The 20,830-nt window shown below is 49.6% G+C and overlaps 8 protein-coding genes across 8 annotated transcripts; 4 read left to right on the top strand and 4 right to left on the bottom strand.

The window, feature by feature from the left end:
• Positions 1 to 1,252: 1,252 nt before the first annotated feature.
• CC77DRAFT_500005 (hypothetical protein) lies at positions 1,253 to 3,138 on the bottom strand. Its single transcript, XM_018531926.1, has 5 exons — positions 3,124 to 3,138; positions 2,746 to 3,062; positions 2,606 to 2,696; positions 1,625 to 2,552; positions 1,253 to 1,576 (listed from the first exon to the last, which is right to left on the bottom strand). The coding sequence occupies exons 2-5, from the start codon at positions 2,855 to 2,857 to the stop codon at positions 1,337 to 1,339; spliced, it is 1,371 nt and encodes a 456-aa protein (XP_018380281.1). The 5' UTR covers positions 2,858 to 3,062; positions 3,124 to 3,138; the 3' UTR covers positions 1,253 to 1,336.
• Positions 3,139 to 3,977: 839 nt separating this feature from the next.
• Positions 3,978 to 4,620, top strand: CC77DRAFT_500230 (hypothetical protein). Its single transcript, XM_018531927.1, has 4 exons — positions 3,978 to 4,196; positions 4,252 to 4,279; positions 4,356 to 4,485; positions 4,529 to 4,620. The coding sequence occupies exons 1-4, from the start codon at positions 4,117 to 4,119 to the stop codon at positions 4,534 to 4,536; spliced, it is 246 nt and encodes an 81-aa protein (XP_018380280.1). The 5' UTR covers positions 3,978 to 4,116; the 3' UTR covers positions 4,537 to 4,620.
• A 453-nt stretch (positions 4,621 to 5,073) lies between these two features.
• CC77DRAFT_947905 (hypothetical protein) lies at positions 5,074 to 6,386 on the top strand (the record flags this gene model as incomplete). Its single annotated transcript, XM_018535169.1, has 4 exons — positions 5,074 to 5,132; positions 5,187 to 5,736; positions 5,784 to 5,876; positions 5,928 to 6,386. Coding segments are annotated over 4 exons (1,161 nt in total), but the record flags the coding sequence as incomplete, so codon positions are not given.
• A 506-nt stretch (positions 6,387 to 6,892) lies between these two features.
• CC77DRAFT_1054581 (HET-domain-containing protein) lies at positions 6,893 to 9,360 on the bottom strand. Its single transcript, XM_018527804.1, has 2 exons — positions 8,726 to 9,360; positions 6,893 to 8,675 (listed from the first exon to the last, which is right to left on the bottom strand). Exons 1-2 carry the CDS (start codon positions 9,021 to 9,023, stop codon positions 7,048 to 7,050), a joined length of 1,926 nt encoding a protein of 641 aa, XP_018380278.1. The 5' UTR covers positions 9,024 to 9,360; the 3' UTR covers positions 6,893 to 7,047.
• Positions 9,361 to 9,490: 130 nt separating this feature from the next.
• Positions 9,491 to 12,175, bottom strand: CC77DRAFT_1025469 (hypothetical protein). Its single transcript, XM_018526071.1, has 2 exons — positions 11,441 to 12,175; positions 9,491 to 11,212 (listed from the first exon to the last, which is right to left on the bottom strand). The coding sequence occupies exons 1-2, from the start codon at positions 11,760 to 11,762 to the stop codon at positions 9,777 to 9,779; spliced, it is 1,758 nt and encodes a 585-aa protein (XP_018380277.1). The 5' UTR covers positions 11,763 to 12,175; the 3' UTR covers positions 9,491 to 9,776.
• A 504-nt stretch (positions 12,176 to 12,679) lies between these two features.
• On the top strand, positions 12,680 to 14,917 carry CC77DRAFT_1013670 (hypothetical protein; the record flags this gene model as incomplete). The annotated part of the gene is made up of 4 exons (XM_018523851.1): positions 12,680 to 12,695; positions 12,737 to 12,906; positions 12,985 to 14,592; positions 14,648 to 14,917. 4 exons carry the CDS (start codon positions 12,680 to 12,682, stop codon positions 14,915 to 14,917), a joined length of 2,064 nt encoding a protein of 687 aa, XP_018380276.1.
• A 2,012-nt stretch (positions 14,918 to 16,929) lies between these two features.
• On the top strand, positions 16,930 to 17,683 carry CC77DRAFT_901842 (RmlC-like cupin; the record flags this gene model as incomplete). The annotated part of the gene is made up of 2 exons (XM_018533591.1): positions 16,930 to 17,329; positions 17,469 to 17,683. Coding segments are annotated over 2 exons (615 nt in total), but the record flags the coding sequence as incomplete, so codon positions are not given.
• An 850-nt stretch (positions 17,684 to 18,533) lies between these two features.
• CC77DRAFT_1035373 (hypothetical protein) lies at positions 18,534 to 20,586 on the bottom strand (the record flags this gene model as incomplete). The annotated part of the gene is made up of 6 exons (XM_018526930.1): positions 18,534 to 19,463; positions 19,550 to 19,687; positions 19,734 to 20,221; positions 20,270 to 20,416; positions 20,475 to 20,480; positions 20,532 to 20,586. 6 exons carry the CDS (start codon positions 20,584 to 20,586, stop codon positions 18,534 to 18,536), a joined length of 1,764 nt encoding a protein of 587 aa, XP_018380274.1.
• Positions 20,587 to 20,830: the final 244 nt, after the last annotated feature.

Genomic DNA, 20,830 nt, shown 5'->3' with positions numbered 1-20,830 from the left:
CACCACACAATAAAATGCCTGAGACGATCACTACGCGAGACCCGGACGTCAATCCCCCCTTCTCAGATCGTCCAGAACCAACTCAAAAACCTCCAAGTCCGAAGGAAATTGCGACTCCGCAGAGCATACTTGATTTCAATGGGAAGTTGAGATCAGTTGCCACGACAAAACTGGACGCGAAAGCATCCGGAGAGACGGTTGTGTCCGCCGTAGCTTTATGTCCTTCGGGACGCCGTCTGGCCGTAATCACAAATGGTCAAGGTGACTACACTCTGAAGAACTACGAAATATCTTTAGAGTCAAGAAAAATAGGACATGAAGTCAACTCTACAGCTCTGCAACGAAAGGTGGAATGGAAAAATGTCTCAATATGCAATAATACACTTGTTGCGTGGGGTCATTCGCCACAAGGGTACAAACAGGTATGCTATTCAAGAGATCATATGTGCAAATAGCTTATGATCATCTCAGATCTTCCTCGCGGACACACAGACAATATTGAGCTCGAAAGACTATCCGTGCCTCGGAGAGCTACGCAAAGTTCTGATTTCAACAGATGGGTGCATCATCATCGTTTGCGAAAACTGGAGCATTTGGTATCTTCATCACACGTAAGGATCAAGTGAATGTTTTGAATTACACCTACCTGATTTTGTTAACATTGTCTAGAAGAAATCATGCTGTGCCACAACCGCTCGACACAAGTGACAACGAGAGAGCAGGATTCTACGTAAATGCGGCCATGGACAACAGCCTTAACTTACTCTATATCTGGTCAAGTGGAGGCGGGTACCACTACTTGCATTGGTGGCGCATAGAAACAGTCGACCAAAAAGTGAGGCTTGTACAGCATCATGAAAAACAGTTCCCAGCAGTAAGCGGGTCACCCTTTTGCAATATCACTGAACTGACATAAGTAAAGAGGCGTGGCGTTGATCCTAAAGCCGAGCTATATCCATTCCAAGGCCGTGAAGGCTGCCTAATCCACTTGGGCGCAGGCAGATATTTTTCTAGCCTCAAAGCTCCTTCCCTCGATTTTGCCCAAGTCGGTGACGCAACGACTAAGGTCTGTGTGTTCAGAGACCATTCGATGCTGTTTACAAAGAGTGGAACGTGGAATCGTAAACGTATCAGCATCATGGAAAGGCGAATCAATCAGACTAGTCATGAGATAGAGACCGAGCTGAATGATGAGCAGCGTCGGCTTAAAGTCAACTTAAAGATTGCGGCAAAGTCTGTCGTTGAGATGAAGACAGTCTCACCTGCAGGTAGTGAGGAGGATATCATTCTCGTTCTTCATACCGATGGAACGTTGTTCTTTGTGCCGATAGTTCAGTCACATGTTTCTGCTAATACTACCTAGCTCGTATTGAGACATTGTGCTACCGGACTCGAGACGTTTGTGGCCTCTCCTTTTTGCGGTGCGCCGCGTCGACTGCATTTTTATGCAGACATAGATACCCCCAGTAATTAATGTGAGAGGGAGCCATACCGCAACAAATATCCAGAAGTCTGGTGAAATTCTCAGTCGCCCCGTTTCTTCATTGAACATAAAGACATTCATGCCTAATAGAGTCTAGAACATACATGAGCGCTTGCGACTGATGGAGTGCAATAAACTTACAGCAATGAAGCTTCCGGGCAGGTAAACAGCAGACACGAAGGTAATGATCTTGACAGTTGCGCTATCGTCAACATTGTCTTGTGTTAGCCTATTCAGACCTTCTGTTAGATCTCGGAGCTCTTTTTCGACCTTCGCGGACTCGAGCTGGTTGTGTAATGACAACGTATAACCAACAAGGTCGATCAGATTCTGTATGCGCTCTGCCAGGACATCTGTGCTTGCGACATAGCCACTTAATTTTGTTTTATGTCCGTCTAGAACAAGTCTTGAGCCTGGCGGTTGTGCGAAACAGTGCGCAAGGTGGTCGACCAGATCCAAATTACCTGCGCAACAAGCACGCGCAAAGACGACGAGATCCTTAGCATTGCGCAGCTCTTGAACACACGCGAAGGCAGCATTCGGCTCTGCTTTCTCTGGTCTCACAACCATGGCTCGGTTGTTCTCCCCGTTGAAACGTTCGCCAATATCCCGCAGGTACCAGCGCCATTCGTCAACGTAACATATAAGTAAGGTATCATGGAGCTTGATCGGGTTCTCGCAGAAGCTTTCTCTTGCGACGTGGTCTTCTTGCAGTACGGCTATTGTACGTTGAAACTTGGGGTCTTCGATGGGGTGGAGCACAATCATCAAATCTGGTTCATTGGGCGTGTGTCGGTAAAAGATTCCTGTGTGACGAAGAGACCATTTGGCCGGCCCACGTCTGTTATTTTGTTCAACATACCGGAGTTGATACGAGACTTCAACGGTTCCAGATATGTTCGTATGCATATTGGCATAGTTGCTGTTTCCTTCCGTAAGATTGGGTTCTTGTCCGAAGGATGCGATTACATCATCGAAATAGCGTGGTATATTGTATTCGTTGATTAGGTACTCGAGCAAATCAGGAGTGATATTCAAGGGAGCGATCGTTCTTTCGGAAAATATTGAACTGCAGCAGTCAACGACTGGCATCCTTGCTACACACATATCCACGTGACTCACATTATCCTTAGTCGGTTGTTTTGGGGAGCTTTCTTGCTAAGCTCAGCTCGCGCAGCGCTCGGATGCGAGATGCGTGTCGACGAAACGTTCTCTGGCGAATGTTAGACTGCCTAATTCGAGAACAATTCTCAAACACTGACCTTTAGATATGTCGGTGATGCGAATGTTGATATGAACAGCATCATTTTCCAGCACCGGTCTTCGTTCAGGAACAGTCCAGGCTCGTGGAGTGAGATTTAGTTCGACCGACATCCCGCACGATGTAATGCACGGTTGACAATATAACTGAATACATGAATGAACCCGCTTGTTGACCTTGCAAGCTCATATGTACGGAAGCCGGTGAGAGCCTGCATAATCAGGCTCATATCATTGCCGCATCGGTAATCAAGTACTCACAAAACACACAGCCACATCGCGCAGCCCTTTCACTACCGTGCCGCACCAGGACATTGCGCTTTCAAAGCTGTGATTAGCGCTTGCCAGCGCGTTAGATCGCAGACCCTCGATTATCATACCTATGTACCTAATTATGCATATGAGCCAACCCAAAGTCCTATTGGCATCGTAACTTAGCATTTTCCTTCACTACGCAAAACATCGATCCATCTGCTATCGACAGGGGTTAGTCGTGAGAATACACATATATTGGATGACTGACTCGATCTCTTTCTGTGATATGTTAATCGCGATCGCGCGTCGTGCACCAGGGTACCTACCGAGCCAATCAGGTCTGGAGCTTCGAATGACCATCTATCTCGCTTCCTCTGGTGAGCAGTCAGCCTAGACACAGCCTGGCATCTCATCGAATGAATACCTCAACTTGAAAGCTAAAACCAGGATGAGTGCTGTCGTATTTTTCTTCCAAGAATCTTTCCACATACTCGCGTAAGTCGAAGTACCTTGCTTGCTGAGGTTCTATTGCGTTGAGGACCATAGTGCAAAGGGACGTGCTAAAGAGGCTGAGATGTTCCTACACGAGGGCTTGCTCCCTTGATTTATGTACGTGTCAGCCTTGGCAGGAACAAGTCACGCGAGGCACACACACCTACGGTATTGTCTGAGCATGAACAGCGTATCAGCTACGTTTGCGATTGGCGCTTCCACAAGGGAATAATGAACGATTGGCTTCACTGCGCACTCCATCCGAACAATCAACACCGACCGTTAATCAGCTGCACATACTGGAATCACCAGATCCGGTCGGCGGCTGCTGTCGATTGGACGCCAGGGGCGCAAGCCACCGGTGAAGATGGTCCCTTATCTTTGCGGTATTTCTCATTCGTGAATATATGATTGCATGCGGTTAGTATGCGTAGCAAAAGTTGTGAGTGGCTTGTCACTCTACGTCATCAGTGAAGATGGGTTGTACAACGAAGGCAACCGCCACCATGCGACCTGATCAGCCTCAGCTCGAATACGCGTCCCTCAGCCCCCACTGAACAGCAGACTATCTCAGCCTTGCCCGAATATCTCTGAACCACTTATATATCGGTACTGCTGTTCAATGGATGTTTCTAGGCAACCAAGATTCTGGAACTAATGCCATCATGTCCAATCGTCTAGTGCTACCTCAAGTAGCAGTACTAAAGTAAGTACCTCTGCGAAGTGATGCGAAACCTCGGCGCTGACTATGGCATCACTAGGCCGAACCTCCAAGGATGGATGATCTTCGTAAGTCCTAAGTTCCTCCACATGGAAGGAAGGTTTTGGCGGAACCACACTCGTCAGTCTTTTGATTGGATGTTAGATGCTCATCAACGCTTTACCACAGTTCATTGTTATTAGCTCAGTGATAGGAGCAGGTATATTCAACAATGGTGGATCAGCAATCAAGGTTGCAGGTCCTGCAGGTGCTCTTGTTGCCTTGCTAGTCATGTGTGAGTGACATGTTGTATTGTTATACACATGCTCAACTCATAGTATCGTAGGTGTTATCGCAATCTGCGTTGCAGAATGCATAAGTGAGTTGGTGCAGCTCTTCCCTGCGCCAAATGCTATCGTTGAATATATTCGACATCTGGTTGATGAGGATTTTGGCTGGGCTATCGGCGTTGCTTACTGGTATTTATTGTTGTTTTCGAGGTATAGACTCTTGCTAAATCCCAAAAGGCTCACCTACTCATCCATATTCGCTGCTCAGAATATGACAGCTGCAAGCTTAAGCGAGTACTGGGGAAAGCAGGAAAAACAGGTCTGGCGCCCTATATTCTTTTATTTTGCAGCGCCTTGCAGCATGCTCGTCATTAATATGCTTGGTGTCAAACTCTTTGGTTGGATCGAAGCTATTGGTGGTATTCTGAAAATTGCTCTCGTCTTCTTTACCACCATTGTCATGCTTGCCATGAAGTTCAAAGGTAAGCTCTCTGATAACTTCAGGAAATAGGCATTACTGACAAACTTGTTTTAGAGAGTAAAAACGGTACGCTGGGCTCTTATATGCGAGTGAGGATCTAATATGGGCAGAACTCCAAGACGGATTCCAACACAATCGCGATTACGCCGCCAATAATGCCGCTGCTATCTGGTGAGTTAATCGTCGATGTGCTGCGAGCATTTAGTATACTAAGAAATGTGACAGTTATGTCATTCCTATCGTTGCTTTCGGTTTCATCGGTATCGAGGCAGTTGCAGTCACGGCATTTGAAGCTGCGCCTCAATCTTTACGACGACCTTCTAAGAGTATCGCATACTTTGCGTCATTCTTGTACTTGATCTGTATGCTCAGCCAGACCTTCAATGTTGACTGGGAGGACGATTCCCTGCCTCCCATCTACAACGGCATTGGTGAGACCAAGAGGGCTGCAAACAATAACGAAGAAACTGCGACACATATGCTCGCAATCATAGCTCTGCAGCAGTGGAAGAAAAGCTTTCTCGACGATTTCTTGAATGGGGCTATCATCTTCAGCGTGCTTTCTGCGAGCAATACGGCTTTGTACATTGCATCACGTACGCTTTATGGAATGACACTTCGAATCGACGATGGAAGCTGGGTCGCTAAATGGCTTCATGATTTCTCAAAGGTCGACCGCACTACGGGAGTTCCACTCCCTGCTCTTGTCATGTCATGGATCGCATTTCTCTGGGTCCCCTTCCTGAGCCTAGTGAATCAAAGCTATGTTCCATATGTCAGTATTTAAATGCCCCTATGATTCTCCACTGACTGATTGTACAGATGATCGAGATTATACAAACAGCATCAAGCGTTGGCTGTTTGATTGTATGGGTCGCGCTGACCTTCGCATACCTTCGATATTGGAACTGGTGTGTTTCCATCTAGCGGGTGCCTCGTTCCAAAGCTAACCAAGATCGTAGGCAGAAGAGGTTCAACCACTTGTTAGGTCCTAGTGAATACTATCGGAAGTTCCAAAGAAACGACACGTACAGTCCACACACGATGTTGATCTCTCTCCAGCCATGGCCTGCCATAGTGGGTTTTGTGGGCTGTTTAGTGGTGTTTGTGTTTTGCAGCACCACGTGGTGGTATTCGAAAGTCACTGGACCAAAGGTGCTCATCGCATACGCAGCACAAGTCATTGTGCTCTCTATATTCCTCGTTCTGAAAGCAATTCGGTACCAGCGATTTCGCACTTTCAAGTCCCAACGGTCCGAGCAGGGTGGCTACGATGGTTTCACTGAGAGGCTGAAACAATTGGAGATGAAAGTCACAGAGTTCTCTACGGATGCGGCGAACCCAAGCGATCGGTCTTCAACGCATCCAACAACTGGAAGCCAGGCGATACAACTTGGGTCCGTTGTGAGCCATGGTGATCACTGACGGCAATAGGATCGTACGGCGGGTTCGGAGGGGTGGGCTCCACGTGTTTCTTTGTGGTAATACTTGAATGCACCGACAGAGCTGCCAAAAGACTTTTCTCGTCAGAAGGGTAATACGAGGGAGATAATGAGGTGTTGCTAGGTTAAGCTAGAATGATACAAAACTTACGAATCTCGTCTTATATGCATACATACCTTGATGATTGTAACTAAAAATCTCTAATCTTCTTTTAACATCAGGACAACAGTTGGTCTGATACTTATCAGGCATGTAGCAGAGGTTGAAGATATGAGCTCAAATGCTGAGTCTGGCGTTTGCGGGCAACATTTCTCGTAGGATTGAGGTACCGAACACCTTTCGACCGCTTACTACTGTTTTAAGGAGAAAGAAAAAGGTTCTCTTTTAAGAGTACTTCTTCCTACTATAAAGGTGTACATTAAGAGCTACATAGACATAGATACAAAACTTAGGAAACTACAATACTATTAACCTTTATAAGTTTTCTTGTCTTAAGATGACGTAGGCTGGAAGGTAGAGCTTGTTGTCTCTGTATCTACCTGTTTCTTCTCTTGTATAAGGTGCTTACATCTTTCTTGTTCCACGCTCTTACCTCCTGCAACCAAGATGAGTGGGCAACCATAGAATGCCCGCGACGGCTGTTTCATACTATTGTGATCGTGCATTTACCGTCATCACCCATTGACTCGTACTCTAGCCATGATTCGTTCGTGACGTGTGCGAGCTGATCGCAATCCTCTTGCCCGAATGTTCCAATACCCATTACAGCGATCCCCACCCTTTGGAATTGACCACGTGTGACTCCAGTAGGTATGAGAAGAAGAGTGTTCAATAACCCATGATCTTCGAGGGGTAAACAGTGTAGTTGGGACGACGCGAGAGGACGATCAAGATAAATATGCGCACCACCCAAGCTAGTCCACCTTCCATTCATATAAACGTCCCATCCCTTGGGGCTTGGACGTATCTCAATAGTTGCCAACCAACCGGATAGTTGCAAAGCAGCGCTAATGACCGCACCTGTCCGATCCGCTGTCGCGGTTCTGATATTGCAACAGACAATGTCGACTAAGAACTGCCCCCTCCACGCCATCCAATCTACTTCCCCGTCCATACATGCCCATGACCACGAAGGTGCACGATAAACGATAGTATCTGCTTCTGTTTTGGGTATGTATGGCTCGCGAATGTACCAACTCAACTCTGGAATGAGGTCAAAAGCCCAGAGTCCTGCCCAGTAGTCAATCTCGAGGAGCTGCTTCATATGTTTTGCAATACCGGATAGAGCAACTAGCTTGTCGCTCGGAAATGTCAAGTCACACGTGTTGTAGTCGCTCACGATGTGTTTCCATAGCTCTCCGAACGTATGCGTGTTGAATCTATCATTTTCATGTGTAGATATATGCACACTCTCACTATCGTCGGTCCGGTGGAAGCCAAAGACTTCGATGGAGGCAGGACGCGACCAAGATCTTCTGTGCTCCACCCACATGTTTGGTGGTTGTCCAGTAGGCCAGGTTTCACAGGCATCCAAGCCATGACACTCCCAAAATAACTGACTACCACAGAGATGAAGCACCCTAGGAGCCAAAGCGAGTTCCTGAACAACCCATGCGCGCTTTTTCAGGGGCATAGACGCGAAGTTGTCTACCCAGTAGAATTGATAGTAAAGGTAATACGTGTTGTTGGGATGATCGGTCCATGTAGTCTGAACGAGGGAGCGCTCAGCAGTAGAAACTCTTTCACGAAAGCAACCGGCATCACTATCGACCGCTATACTGGCTGCAATGTTGAGGAAGCTGTGGCGGTAGACTTGGCTCATGAGTGCTGCCTCCTGCTGCCAGTCTTCCTTGGAGTCCTGGAAGATGCAAAACGAGTCTATCCACAGCAACTTGATGCCAAGTGACTTCGCGGCAAATACAGCGTCCTGAAATGTCTTCGCCAGTTCAGAAACATCCACACCATCTCTGAAGCGTTGGAACGAATGTGATGTTAATCTCAGAGTTTTCGAGGTTCCCCAACAATGGCTGAGTGTTGCATACTGCGGAGGAGCATCATCTAGCTCAGAACACAGCCGCAACCGCAATTTGTTAGCCTCTGGCTGGTCAATCTCGAGAAGACGCGTCGGGCAGTATGTCATGGACTTGGAGCCAGATGCTCGACAATCTGTGTGAGTTTCCGTACATTTAGCTAACCACGTTCTCGCGCACGCCATACTGGCAGCCCAGTCTGATGCAGGTGGCTTATGTGCATCATAATTCTTATGATCTTCTGTCTCAAACGTCAGCAAACAGCCTCTGTCAATAGAGAAATGCGCATACCCATCGCAAGCTCACAGATGAAAACCCATTCACGTATGTATTCGTGCGAGTTGGCTTCGACATGCAACTGTCTAGTGCCTGTGCCGTCGTGAAATTCTTTCACTATAACTTCCGTCGATATTTGAACATGCTCTGAGCTCAGTTGCGATAAGTGAGAGATGGGGTCGTTCCACAGAACACGACAAATCTCACAATCTTCGAGAGCGGATCGTTGCAAGCTCTCGATAGAGTCATGGTGCTGAGTGTATTCCACTGGGCACGAGCCTCGGAAGATATTGAGGCAGATCTCACACAGCATCGTGGGTGTCTACCAGATATGGCGAAAGTAGCTTGATACTACCTAGATGAGATGGTTGAGATCATCGTATGTCGCTACAGTTTTCGTAGGAGAATTGTGTTGTTGTAGAGAAGAAGAAGCTCCGATGGGTGCCAAAGCGGGGTTAACGTGAGACAGCGTTGCTAGGCGTTCAACCTGCACAATCGACATCTGATATAGACTCTCTTTTATCCCAGCAAGTCTTGACGGACCCAAGCGGAATAACACGGACTATTTATTTTTGCAGCCTTACTTTCTTATGCGTTTTGGTACCTTTCTCTGAGTGTCAGTTTAACTTTACATCTAGCGCATCATTCCCGTGCCTCAGGCTGAAGCGATGGATTCATCTTGGCACAAAGCCACACGTCTCCATTATCGTACGATACGACTATACGAGCTGTCAGTCAATGCAACGTCAAATTACTGGGTTTTGCTTGCTAGGTTGATACTGGTATACGTATTCTTATTCATGGGGTATATTGTACGCTATGCTCCTACGCTACAAGAAATTTGTAGAGATATATGTTACAAAAAGGGGGTGATTTGCTCGCTGAGTGTTTATAAAACTGGAAAAAAGTGATTTGATGGATCCCGCGGAATACTTCCTGCCATCGATAGAAAAGATCGTGGGACAACGTCCATGTTTTGTTCATTAAGTCTTCTCGCGTCCTATGTGCTCTAGAGTAGCAATCTACGCGACAACATCCTTCGTGGTGACATTATCTGTCGTCATCGTCATCTCCTACCGTTCGGTCCCCATGGTGGCTGTTTTGTACTGTCTCTCGGAAACAATCCGTAGTTGTTGACGTCTGTCGCGGTATTGCCCCAATTGCCAACACTGCTTGTCCGTTTACTTCGTGTGGGTTGTCGGGTAATATTCCCATTCACATCTTTCCGGTTGAAGATACTATTAAAGCCAAGAACTTCTGGCCGGTCAAGGTCGAAAGGATCCGACTGTCGGACTGTTCGACCTGTCGGTGCGGGAGTGAAGAAGTTGGTAGAAGGTCTGCTCGGTCCCGGTTCTCCGAAGAAGATATCAGAGTCACGCGAAGCGAATGTTGATGTCGCATCCACGGTCGACAGCGCATTGAAGCCTGGTAATGCCATCGAGGAACGACGGGTGTGGCTCGGCAAGACAGCTTGGGTGGGAACAGGCGGTGCGTAAGGTGGGTCTCGGAAAGGGTTGTCTGCTGTGTAGAACGACGAAACAGGGTGTGAGCTTAACGCAGATATCGAACTCATCGTACGTTGATGATGGTGAGTAGGTGGTTGAGCCCATGCTGGCGCAGCTCCAGGTGGATCCATGACAGATGCGAATGGATCTCGTGGCGCGGCGTCTGCAGTTGCTGCAGGAACCTGGGGTGTGACAGGCGCGCTTCGGGGGTCGGGGTTGAGTACCAATAGCTTGCTTTGTGGTCCGGGATCAGCAAATGGATTTGGCGAACCCGTGTCTTCGATGATGCCTGGGAACCGGTAATTGGATGATATGCTGCTTGGCTTTTTGCGGAGCAGATTCCTCTCACTCTTCTTGCTTGATCTGCTGTTGTTGGAGCCTGCGCGCTTAACTCCGAAGAAACCTTGCGGCTCACTGCTCGATCGGCCTCTTCCATTAGAGTCTCTCGAGTACACTGATCCAACACTGGCTTGCGCAGCATGACGTTGGTAGGGGTTGCTCATCGGACCAGCCTCGCTTCCTTTTATCCTCGCAACGAATGCTCCCACCCCGCTAGGTATCGTCTTCAGCCTAGCTAGGAAGCTTGGGCCTGTCTCTTGCTTCTCGTTCCATCGTACTGGTCGCGACTTCCGTTTCCGTAGACAGAAGAAGAGCAATATGCTGATAAGAGCTAATGCAGCGACGCCACCAAAGACTCCTCCGATTATGCCTCCTATATTGCCACTATTCGCAAAGGTCAGGGGGCCGTCATCGCCACCAGTGGACCCCTCTGGAGCAATTATACCAGCCGACCCTCCAGTGGGTGTAGAGTCTACTAATGAAGTAGTTGGCTGTGGCCGTGCTTGGGCGGGCGAATCTGTCACGATCGATGGCTGTGCCCTCGTATCGGTCTCGATAGGCAATTGAGGGCTCGTGTCCTGAGTAGGACCGTTGGATATAGCCGGAGCTGTGAAGCGGGCCGGTACACGCGAAGATACAACGAGTGACGTTGGAACAGCTAATTGTTCTGTGTCAGAGCTTGTTGGTACAGAGGTCAGAGGCACAGCTGAAGACGCTGCAGCAACTTGTGACGACAGAGACAGAGTGACCACGGCGACTGGAGAAGATTCTTCCAGCGGCGCCTGAGTCTCTGGTGGCTGCTGGGCGGCTGCCGTTGCACGCTCTGAAGACGAGAGGGCCAGCGGTGTTACCCGCTCGGAAGATGTAGGGGCCGTGGTACTCGTACCTATCGCGGACGTTGCTGCTACTTCTGTTGTAGATGTCGTGGGCACTGCAGTCGGCTGCTGTGCTGGCTGGTCGGCTGGCGTAGTTGTTGAGGCCGGTGCCGTCGAAGAAGGCGGTGGCGGCGGCGGCGGAGGCGGAGACGATGTCTGGGCGGTGGTGGTCTGTATTTGCGATGTCTCCTCAGCGGCCGTGGATGTAGTGACCGCGGGAGGAGTGGCGGTTGATGTCTCTGTAGTTTTGGAGGTTGTAAGGGCCGTTCGGGCTCGTGAACGGGTACATCGTCTCCCGTTTACGATCGTAATCGACTGTTGAGGAGTGGCCATGCGAGCAATGGCTCATGGAAAGAAACGCCGACAAGGGCTCAGAAAGAGAGACGAAGAGAAAGGTTACAAAGCGCCGCGGACGCTTTGTGCATATTAACTTGGGAAATTGGAGTTTACCGCTACGTGATGCTGAATGAATGATTAACGACGAGAGATGTTAGTAGGCGTTCGAAGAACAGCCGGGTAGTAGTCAACCGTTGGCACAGTATGTTGCGCTTGTATCCGTCTGAAACGCGGGCGGCTTCACATCGCGCTTCGGACAATGCACATGAAGCGCGCTGAGCCTCGCACAGTTCAGCGGCAACGGTATGGCCGTCTCAGCCGAAAGCCGTGCCGCCCGACAAAGCATTCTGGTAGCCATTCTTGCGGACGCGATGACATATGTGACGATGCACGATGGGACAGAAAAGTAGTGTGATGTTGGAGGCTTCTGGTGTTGCGACAACTGGACGACGGGACGGGACGTCTGTGAGCACGTGATTGAACACCAAAAGCAACTTGAAGATGCAAAAATACTTCTATTCGACCTCTTGCACCTGGGGGGTTTCTTGGAAGCATCTTCCTGGTCCTCTTGCGATTCATTCAGTCCGAGTGACAACAATTGACAGTCGTATGCGCTTCAACGCATGAACAAGCTCCTAGCTTCTCGGCAGCTACGCTGGGTGTGACTAGTGGAGAGCAACTATCACAATCTTTTATATTAGCTTTTCGAGAGTTAGATGTCATGCATCGACATTGTGTGCTTGCGGAAGGCTTTGGAGGTAGAGCTGCTGGTGGGTGTGGAGACGTTGTTGTGCCGGGTGCGGTGCGCACGTCCAGTGTTTGAGGATCCGCTGGCCTCGCTCGACATTGACATCCCATCGCCGATTCCAACGCATCCCTAAGAATCACGGTCCCCGTACCACCATCCTGTGACCATGTTCAGCTTCGGTGGTAAGTACCTTGCTCGTTAATTCCTTACTTGGTTCATCAAGGCCACGTTGTCGGCGCATTCAAGCGCCGCATCTGCCCGCTCTTAGTGGGACTCACGTCAACAACAGCATTAACAGGCGCCGTTCATCATGGCAATTGGAGCGGCTCTCACTTTCGTGTATTTCTTTACTTTGTTAAGCTGCTTGTTGTAGACGCTACTTGGGATGCTTCTGTCTGTCAAGTGGATATATATCCCACACATGTTTCGTCTGAGACGTGCGCCGCACGTGCAGTATTGTTGCTGATATAGGACATCTTGTTCATAGGCAACCTACTGGCGGGGCAACATGATACAGAGAAACAGAGGTCGCCACCTTCGAAACCGACACCCGTCACGTTTCCTTCCCTTGACCCGCCCGAGCCCTCGACAAACGCGCCGCCAGCTTCCTGGACCCAACCGGGAGCCAAGATCTCAGGACACTTCCTGCGACTGAAGAAGCCGTCCGATGTCAGCGAAGACACCTTGGCCTTGCTGAACGTCACGTTTCAGCCCCAATGTAGTCTAGAAACATTATTATCATCCTTGTCAAACAACGCAGGGACGTTCTTACCCCCAAGTTCTTGGGTGCATTCGCCTGGAGAACAAGAGGCTGTACCAGATCCGGGATCTACAGCCAAACTTCTGAGCAATGGTAGAAGATTACCTGATCAAAGAGAGTTTCATATCCGGGCAAGAGAACTTCTCTTCAAGAATGCCGATGCTTTCTCGACACTCACGCGGAAGAGTAGTGGAGATCAAACACCGGTTCGATTGGCTCATTTTCGAAAGTTCTGGGAAGGTCTTGACAATCTAGCTTATTACTGGGACACATCTTTAGACGAATATCTTCCACCGGCCCAAGAAGCTAGCGATAGCAGTGGGGAAACCACAGTCTCAGGTTCCCTGCAAGAGTCCACAAAAGCCGATGGTCGGGAAACCAAACGCGAAACAGATTCAGACCGGGCGTTGACAGCGAGGCTCGGGTCTCGCACGCCTGAAGACAGGGAGCCTCGCAAGAAGGCCAAGGTAGAAGACGCTGAAAGCGAAACACGATCAACCGGGGCCCATAGCACTAATGGCACCATCAAAGCATCAGTGAGTGCACCGGTGTCTTCAGCTTCTCCAAATCGTGTACTCCCAGCTCGGGCTGCACCACCCAAGACCCCGTGGGCGGCAAACATGGAGTCTCAGAGCAAGACAGTTGACCTCTCGAACGGCTCTTACCGAGGATATCGTATTGGGAATGGTATCGAGATGCCTGATCAGTACCGCATTGATTGCGTGCGCAGCTTCTTGGAACCTATTGCATGGGCATTTGGTGTGACACTCTCACCACACCGCCGCCCTCCTGTTCTCGCGATCGAGCACATTCGGTTCCCTGTTCGCATGAGCTCTGTAGCTTGGCAGGCACCCCAGGATAGGGCCAAGGCCAGGCATGGATATATGGAAGGTCCAGTGTTGGGTCTACAGTGCAGGGCAGATACTGGCTTTGGTTTGACAGGCAACCTAAAGAAGCAGTCTACTCTTGATGCCGTGCGTGAGTTAGGTGGATTATTGTTGTTGGCACAGGAGAGAGCTAGAGAAGGAAAGTCTGAGCGCAGAGGTGGCGAGGGTAGATGGTGGACAACAAAAGAGCGCTGGGGCGGAGGACCTGGGGGCGAAGTTGGCGAGACAATCGGTACCACCGAGACACTTTCGACAGCCGCAGCTCCTAAACTTGAAGAGAAGCCCGTTGAACGGAACCGTGACGGGTCCAAAGCCCGTCGCAAGCCATCACCAGCAGAGATCTGGAAAACGCTACGACCTGGGAACCCACTGTGGGATCCTAAAGTGACCTACCAGGCCATTGGTAAAGACAAAAGTGTTGAGTGGGACGATGTAGGGCCCTGTACAACAGCTCTAGGAAGCTGCATCCGCTGATCCGCCACTCTAGGTTTTCATGATCTCGTCGTTGAATCACCACATCAGCGTCTTGAAACTACGCATACATCCGGCTTATCTTGACTACATCACCGAAGGTAAGCTCCCCGACCAGGCGCCATCGGATTCCGACTGGTGCTCGCCTAAACTGCAAAGAACGAGGTGGTTCGACCTATTCGATGTCGAAGATCGCACCGAAGCCATGAGAGGTATCTGGGGCGTCATGTCCTATCTCATGCGTGCGGACACGAATGATCACGATGGTACTGCTGCAAACCAATAATCACTGGCTGTCGTCGGCATGCCTCTTCTTGCGCGGTTGGAATGGCTAATGAGGGACGGTCTGGATTCGTGAACGTGGAACCCAAAAGTAAATACCGAAGCTTCATCATTCTGAAAGACCGGAGACGTTCGGGGCGCCAAAGATGGTGTACAATCTCTCGACTTATTCGCAGTCTCGGTCGTTTCCAAAAAGCACCCTAATCCGGTTTCCGATTCTTCAAATCATCTGCATGAGACACTGAGCTAGATCTACGAAGGCCAAATTCTTCTGTGTCACGATCAATCCAGAGATGAATCTTCGTTGCGCTTGCTTCGCGATCGATACTAATCTGGAGAAGGCACCTTTGCGGATGTGATCGTGCAGAAAATATCTCATCAGGGTAAGTTGTTGCCTTAATGTACCCAAAGTTGTATGGCAAGATACACAAACATACTGCGCGACGATGCAGGCATCTTTTTCTCAAGCTTGCATCCAGCCAATCAGTTCAAGGACACTAAAGCACAGCCGGCCGAAACGGCAAAGCTAATGCAACAGGGCCACAACGTGACCGGCGCGTTGCGCTTCGTCCACAATTACACGCACACCTGTATCGTTGTTGGTCAACGCTTGTTGTTTGGACGACCAATGGCGCAATCTTCTAGTGCGATTGTGTCACTAAGAATATCGATATTCTTCCACCAACACCCTTGACTAAGCTCCGCCTCGTTTGGTAGAACTGTGGCGCTTTTAGCCAGTCTGTACCCAAGGGGCGCCTGACGCAACGACGTAAGGCGCCTGTCAGATTATCGATCCATTTTGACGCTTGATGGTAGCTCAAACACTGGTCGGCAGCACAAGGTCAACGACCATCAATCGATATGCAGTCACTACCCTGGACCCACTCATTCCTAACAGTTTCTACAGCCCCCAAGAAACGCACACAGGCCTCGAATTGTTACACCAAATCGGCGTCGTTTTCCAAGTAGAGCTCGTACCAGCGACAAGCAGGTGATGAAGCTTCCTCAATCACACGCTTACGACCACTTCTCGTTACAAGTAGGTTTGCACAAACACTGAAACTCACCAGTGACAAGTAAACATTTCAACATATCAATCTATCACATCTGCTTCCAGTCAAGTTAGGCCATGCGCTATGTTGACCCCGGTTCCTGGTCCGATGTGGCCGCACACATGGTGTGAATCTCAGGCATCGATCCGCAAACCGGGTTTGCAGGCAATGCAAAAGTACCTATGTACCTAAGTACCTTAAAGAAGCAGCAAATTCCTGGGGCCGGACCGCTTCTCACATAATCTTCACGATGTACGATATGACTAAATCATCAACTCAAGCCGTCGGAAGCAACAGTGCAATCAGCAAACACCTTGCGTTGAAGAGGCTATTGAGATAACTGGTCACGATACAAGCTGGGCGGGAATGGCGCTCCATAGTCAGGAACGCTCCGATGACCGATCAACCCTCCTAGCGACGCCTCCACTGGGCAAGAGTAACAGTGGCTTGAAAGGCTACGACAATGAGCAAGACAGAGCGGTCAGCAGTCCATCTCGCCCGAACACGCCCTTGCCCTTCTTCTTCTCCTCCACTGCATCGACACCCAGTCTTGTATGCGGCCCCAGATCTATATAAGTCCGTATGCGTGGCTTGGATAGACGGCATCGAAATCGATAGACTTCACTTGCTTACTACAATTTACCCAATATCAACTCAGCCCCAAAGTCAGCACGCCTTATTGCATCTCTCTACCCTTGCGGATAGGATCGATCTTCTTCTCGTCTATCTTGCCCCACCTACCAACATCACTTCCCGTTGTCCAGTTGATGGTATATAACAGCATATGCCCATCGTCTGAACATCTCGACATCTCAACATCCCAACCATCCATCTCTTCAACACACTACACTTCCTACCCTCTCCCCTAATCACAAACACTTACACTACCACCACCATGTTCACCACCGCCATCCTCCTCCTCACTTCCCTCCTCCCTACCCTCATCACTGCCACCGATATGCCCAAATCCCGCACCGTCAACCCCGAGCTGAACGCCGCCCTCCGCATGGCAGCCACAAACTTCGACCGACAAGCTCTCCTGCCTGCCGACACAGACTGGTACTACGACTTCGACTCGAACCCAAACTACGACTCACCCAACGGCGCCGTCATCAACGCCGACGCTGCCAGTTTCCCTGCTCTCACTGGCATGGGATCTAGCATTGCCTTGCTCAAGCTAGCTCCCTGCGGAATGCTGCCACCGCATCTGCACCTCAGGGCTACCAACTTGGTCACTGCCATCACGGGTAACACAACGAGTTACATGATTGGGGAAAATGGAGTCAAGACCAGAAAAGTTGATTTGATCCCCATGCGTGTTACCATTTTCCCTCAAGGAAGTCTCCACACGATGCAGAACAATGGTATGTTTGACTCTTTTCTTCTCTTGCTATCTACTACCCAATCGGGGATGCGGCCTTCAGCCTCAAAGTATACTCGTCTTTTTACCCGGTCCTTGGTCACACACTTTCGTATATCACACTTTACTAATCACACTCATAGATTGCGAACCCGCTCTCCTCCTCAGCGCACTCAACAGTGACGACAGTGGTACCCTCAATATCCTACCCAGCCTCTGGACCGTCCCACAAGATGTCATCAGCGCTGGTTTCGGCGATGCGTCTCTCAACACCGAGAGCCTTGGCCAGATGATTCCTGCAGTGGGTACCGGAGCTATTATTGGGAGTGCGGAGTGCAAGAAGAAGTGTGGTATCCAGACCTAAGGCAGTCAGTCAAGTTGGTTGAGGGCAGGGCTGAGCAGCTACTATCGCTACTGCAGTAGCGCGTGTGGCGCAGACGTTGACAACGGCTTTTTGCTTCTTTCCGCCCCCTTTCTTTACTTCTTATGCTGTAGTTTTGATAATCGTTTCGCACTGGCTTCGCCTTTGTGTTTGCACGCTATGGTTTTGCAGGAGCGGTATCTTAGTTTTACTGCTTTCTTGATTTGAACATCAGACACGATGTTGCGATACATGCATGCATGCATAGGTATGATGAAAAAGAATAACAATAAAAGCTGGTTGATTTTACTTTCCAGAAAGTTTCATCTATCTTCCTTGTTAGATCTTGCATTGATCGTGCATTCGATGTGCGAAACCAGGTTGCGGGCCGTCACCCCGCCCTGTAGTGGGGGCCAAGATGTCTCGGCAACATGATGAAAATGGTGTGGTAAGCAAGGAGGCTTGGATCAGGCGTGTTGGCATCCCCTGGTAGTAAGACATGAATTTTTCCGATGGAAGGTAGTAGATGAAGGTCTTGTAGGATAGCCGCCGTGGCTTGCCTGCACCGCTAGACCGGTACAAATGCGGAGCAAAAGGTCAGCTTCTGGACCACAACGTGAAAGCCATGTGGTTCCTTGCCCCCACAGAAGACGTAGGGCTGATGACGGATATCTGGTAGCCGCATGCAAGTAAGATGCAAGTGAGACACCCACCTGCTGTGTGCCGAGGTGTGCAAATTCTGACCGGCTGCGGCCGTGCGACGCATCTCGATCTCTTCGACTTGCGTCTGGATCAGTGGAAAGACATTGAAAAGCCTAGACGGATGAAGGCCTGATAAAAGTACAACTCATCGTGCATTTTCCGAGACCCTGACGTTCGAGAACGCGACATCGGGTCCCTCTCCAGCAAGCTTAGCGGACATGCTGGTAATGACTTCATCCGACCATCGGAACGCATCGACCTGATGGTAGTCCAGAAGAGAGTTCAGCCTTTTGATTATCCACGCCTGAACTTCTGGTGTGCAGTACTCGTACGCAACGACGAAGCTTAAGCCTGTATGGAATGCACCAATCGGTCTGCCAGCCCAGGCATCCTCCCATGTCTTACAAATCTCCGTCGCAACCGACCGACACTCCGCTTGCAGTTCATGGCGCGATTGGTCGAAAGGTGGTAGAAGCCGCATTAGGACTTTATTCGTCAGAATGACGACAGACCAGAAGCAGTTATAGGCAGTCATATCGCGCCAGTTGTTGAAGTGATAGGCTGTTTGCATAGGGCTGTTCTTTTCTCTAGCTGGTGTCTCGGAAATGGCGATGCCGTTGGTGAGTTTGGCATTCAGGTGCTCACCTAGGCTGCGGACAGCGTCTTTGAGGTTGTATACTTTGTACAAGAGTGTCGTCCGCGCAGATTCGTAAGGGTATGTGTAAGGACTCGCATTGATCGGGTAGGAGGTTTTGACAGGCCGCAGGTCTTCAAGGAAGTCCGTCTCTTCGAAAGAGTCGGTAGAAAAATCAAGAGATGGCGGTGTGTCAGAAAGTGATTTACACAATTCGTCGTTTGAGCTGAAATCGAAGCTCGTAGCTTGTGACGGTTGAGAAGCATAGCGCTCACCTAATTCTTTCAGAGCATGAAATATACCCGGCAATTCGGCCATGTATTGCATTAGGTCGGTGTTCAAGCAGTCGTCGAAACTGAGGCCGGTCTTGTCGAAAGCGATTTCTCGCCATCCAGGAGACGCGAGAAAGCATGGTTTGCGCTCGTATATGCATGTAATGATCTGCCGATATGTTAGTATTCAGTCAGAAGACCCAAAACCTCCGAGCCAAAAGACTCGACTATCCTGTTGTGACTCTTTTTACTTACTATTCCACCTCGATTGAAGCGTAGTATCTCTTTTGTGAAGGTGTCTCTGTACCTGGAGGGTCCTTGTAGTTCCATTAATCGCCCTGCGCCGCCTACGTGCGTTAAATATCGATTGCCTATTCTTGGACCTGCAAACGCCTAGTCATATAAGTATGGTCATAAGAAACAGCTGGATAGGACTTACTTCAACCAGACCAAGAAGTACCGATGCGCAAAGTGTGTTCGGAGACATGCCTAATTGTGGGCTCTCGAGGCATGACTGTAGCGTCTTGATGGCCCGGATATATAGTTCTGGGGATACAATCTCGTCTGCAGCCTTTTTGTAAACCAACGAAGTATGGACGTTGACCAACACGGCTACGGCCGCATCGAGAGCTGCGTTGTGCCCAATCCTAGCTGGAACTTCCTGGATGAACGGACCAAAGACAGACATCCGATGTCCTGTACTGCCGGTTGTAGTGGCTGAAATTAGGGCGCGGGCGAGTTGTTGATGCTGTGACGGCGACGGATGTCTTAGAAAGGGCGTTTTGGGTGGACTTAAACTAATCGAACTTGATCGTGAAGCTTTTCTCCGGGTCGTTGAGCTCTTGTTTGAGATCCTAAATTTGTGAGTGACCGAGCCATTTTCGGCAAACTTCTCGTTCAGTTGTGTCAAGTGTCTATTTCGTTGATCTGTGACGTGATTAGCATAACATTCATTTTCATTCCAGCTAGACCTACCTGGTGGTGTGGTTTTCTCTTCCACTGCGAAGTTCGTCGTGCCACCATTCAGCCTAGGACCGAGGTCTCTGAATGTGTGTCGCGCAGGCGGTCCAGGACATGATTTTCCATTTTTCTGGCAGTTCAAGCACGCTGGCCATGTCTCGTCTTAATCGTCACTAGTCAGAACGTTTGAGTCGCGCCGGTCTTGTGGAGCTAGCCTTACCGCACTCTATCCTTAGTCAGGAGATATCCGCAAGGAAGAGGGGTATGGTTCACTTACTAATCTTCCTCTTGCGGCAGATGAGGCACCCAGTGCTTTTCGGAACACCGACCATGCTTCCACCATATGCACTTGGTAGGGACTGCTAGCAAGCGAAGTGAATGGCGTGAAATTCCAGGCGCAGAAATTAATAAGACTAGGAAGAGCTGAAGCTGAAGCGCTCGCTGTCAATGCACGTCGGTGGCCATATGGCTGTTGAACGATGCTGTGTATGATGTATGCAGGCCGCTTGCCCTCGTTAGGCTTCTCGGAGAAGTTCCATACCGTGGCTGCAGGCGAGGCTTGGGCCCACAGGGCTG

Source organism: Alternaria alternata (genome assembly GCF_001642055.1).
Source record: "Alternaria alternata strain SRC1lrK2f unplaced genomic scaffold CC77scaffold_29, whole genome shotgun sequence".
Taxonomy (NCBI): domain Eukaryota; kingdom Fungi; phylum Ascomycota; class Dothideomycetes; order Pleosporales; family Pleosporaceae; genus Alternaria; species Alternaria alternata.
The sequence above is the reverse complement of the archived record's forward strand: the minus strand, read 5'-3'. Positions and strand labels throughout refer to the sequence as shown.

Coding starts and splice junctions, on each gene's coding strand:
- CC77DRAFT_500005 (XM_018531926.1), bottom strand. CDS start 2,857: ATGTCGGTCGAACTAAATCTCACTCCACGAGCCTGGACTGTTCCTGAA. Junction 2,553..2,605: donor AACAACCGACTAAGGATAAT/GTGAGTCACGTG, acceptor TGACTGCTGCAG/TTCAATATTTTCCGAAAGAA. Junction 1,577..1,624: donor TGCCCGGAAGCTTCATTGCT/GTAAGTTTATTG, acceptor TGTATGTTCTAG/ACTCTATTAGGCATGAATGT.
- CC77DRAFT_1025469 (XM_018526071.1), bottom strand. CDS start 11,762: ATGGCCACTCCTCAACAGTCGATTACGATCGTAAACGGGAGACGATGT. Junction 11,213..11,440: donor AGCAGCAACGTCCGCGATAG/GTACGAGTACCA, acceptor CAGAACAATTAG/CTGTTCCAACGTCACTCGTT.
- CC77DRAFT_500230 (XM_018531927.1), top strand. CDS start 4,117: ATGTTTCTAGGCAACCAAGATTCTGGAACTAATGCCATCATGTCCAAT. Junction 4,197..4,251: donor CCTCAAGTAGCAGTACTAAA/GTAAGTACCTCT, acceptor TGGCATCACTAG/GCCGAACCTCCAAGGATGGA. Junction 4,280..4,355: donor TCCAAGGATGGATGATCTTC/GTAAGTCCTAAG, acceptor ATTGGATGTTAG/ATGCTCATCAACGCTTTACC.
- CC77DRAFT_1054581 (XM_018527804.1), bottom strand. CDS start 9,023: ATGCTGTGTGAGATCTGCCTCAATATCTTCCGAGGCTCGTGCCCAGTG. Junction 8,676..8,725: donor CATCTGTGAGCTTGCGATGG/GTATGCGCATTT, acceptor CGTTTGAGACAG/AAGATCATAAGAATTATGAT.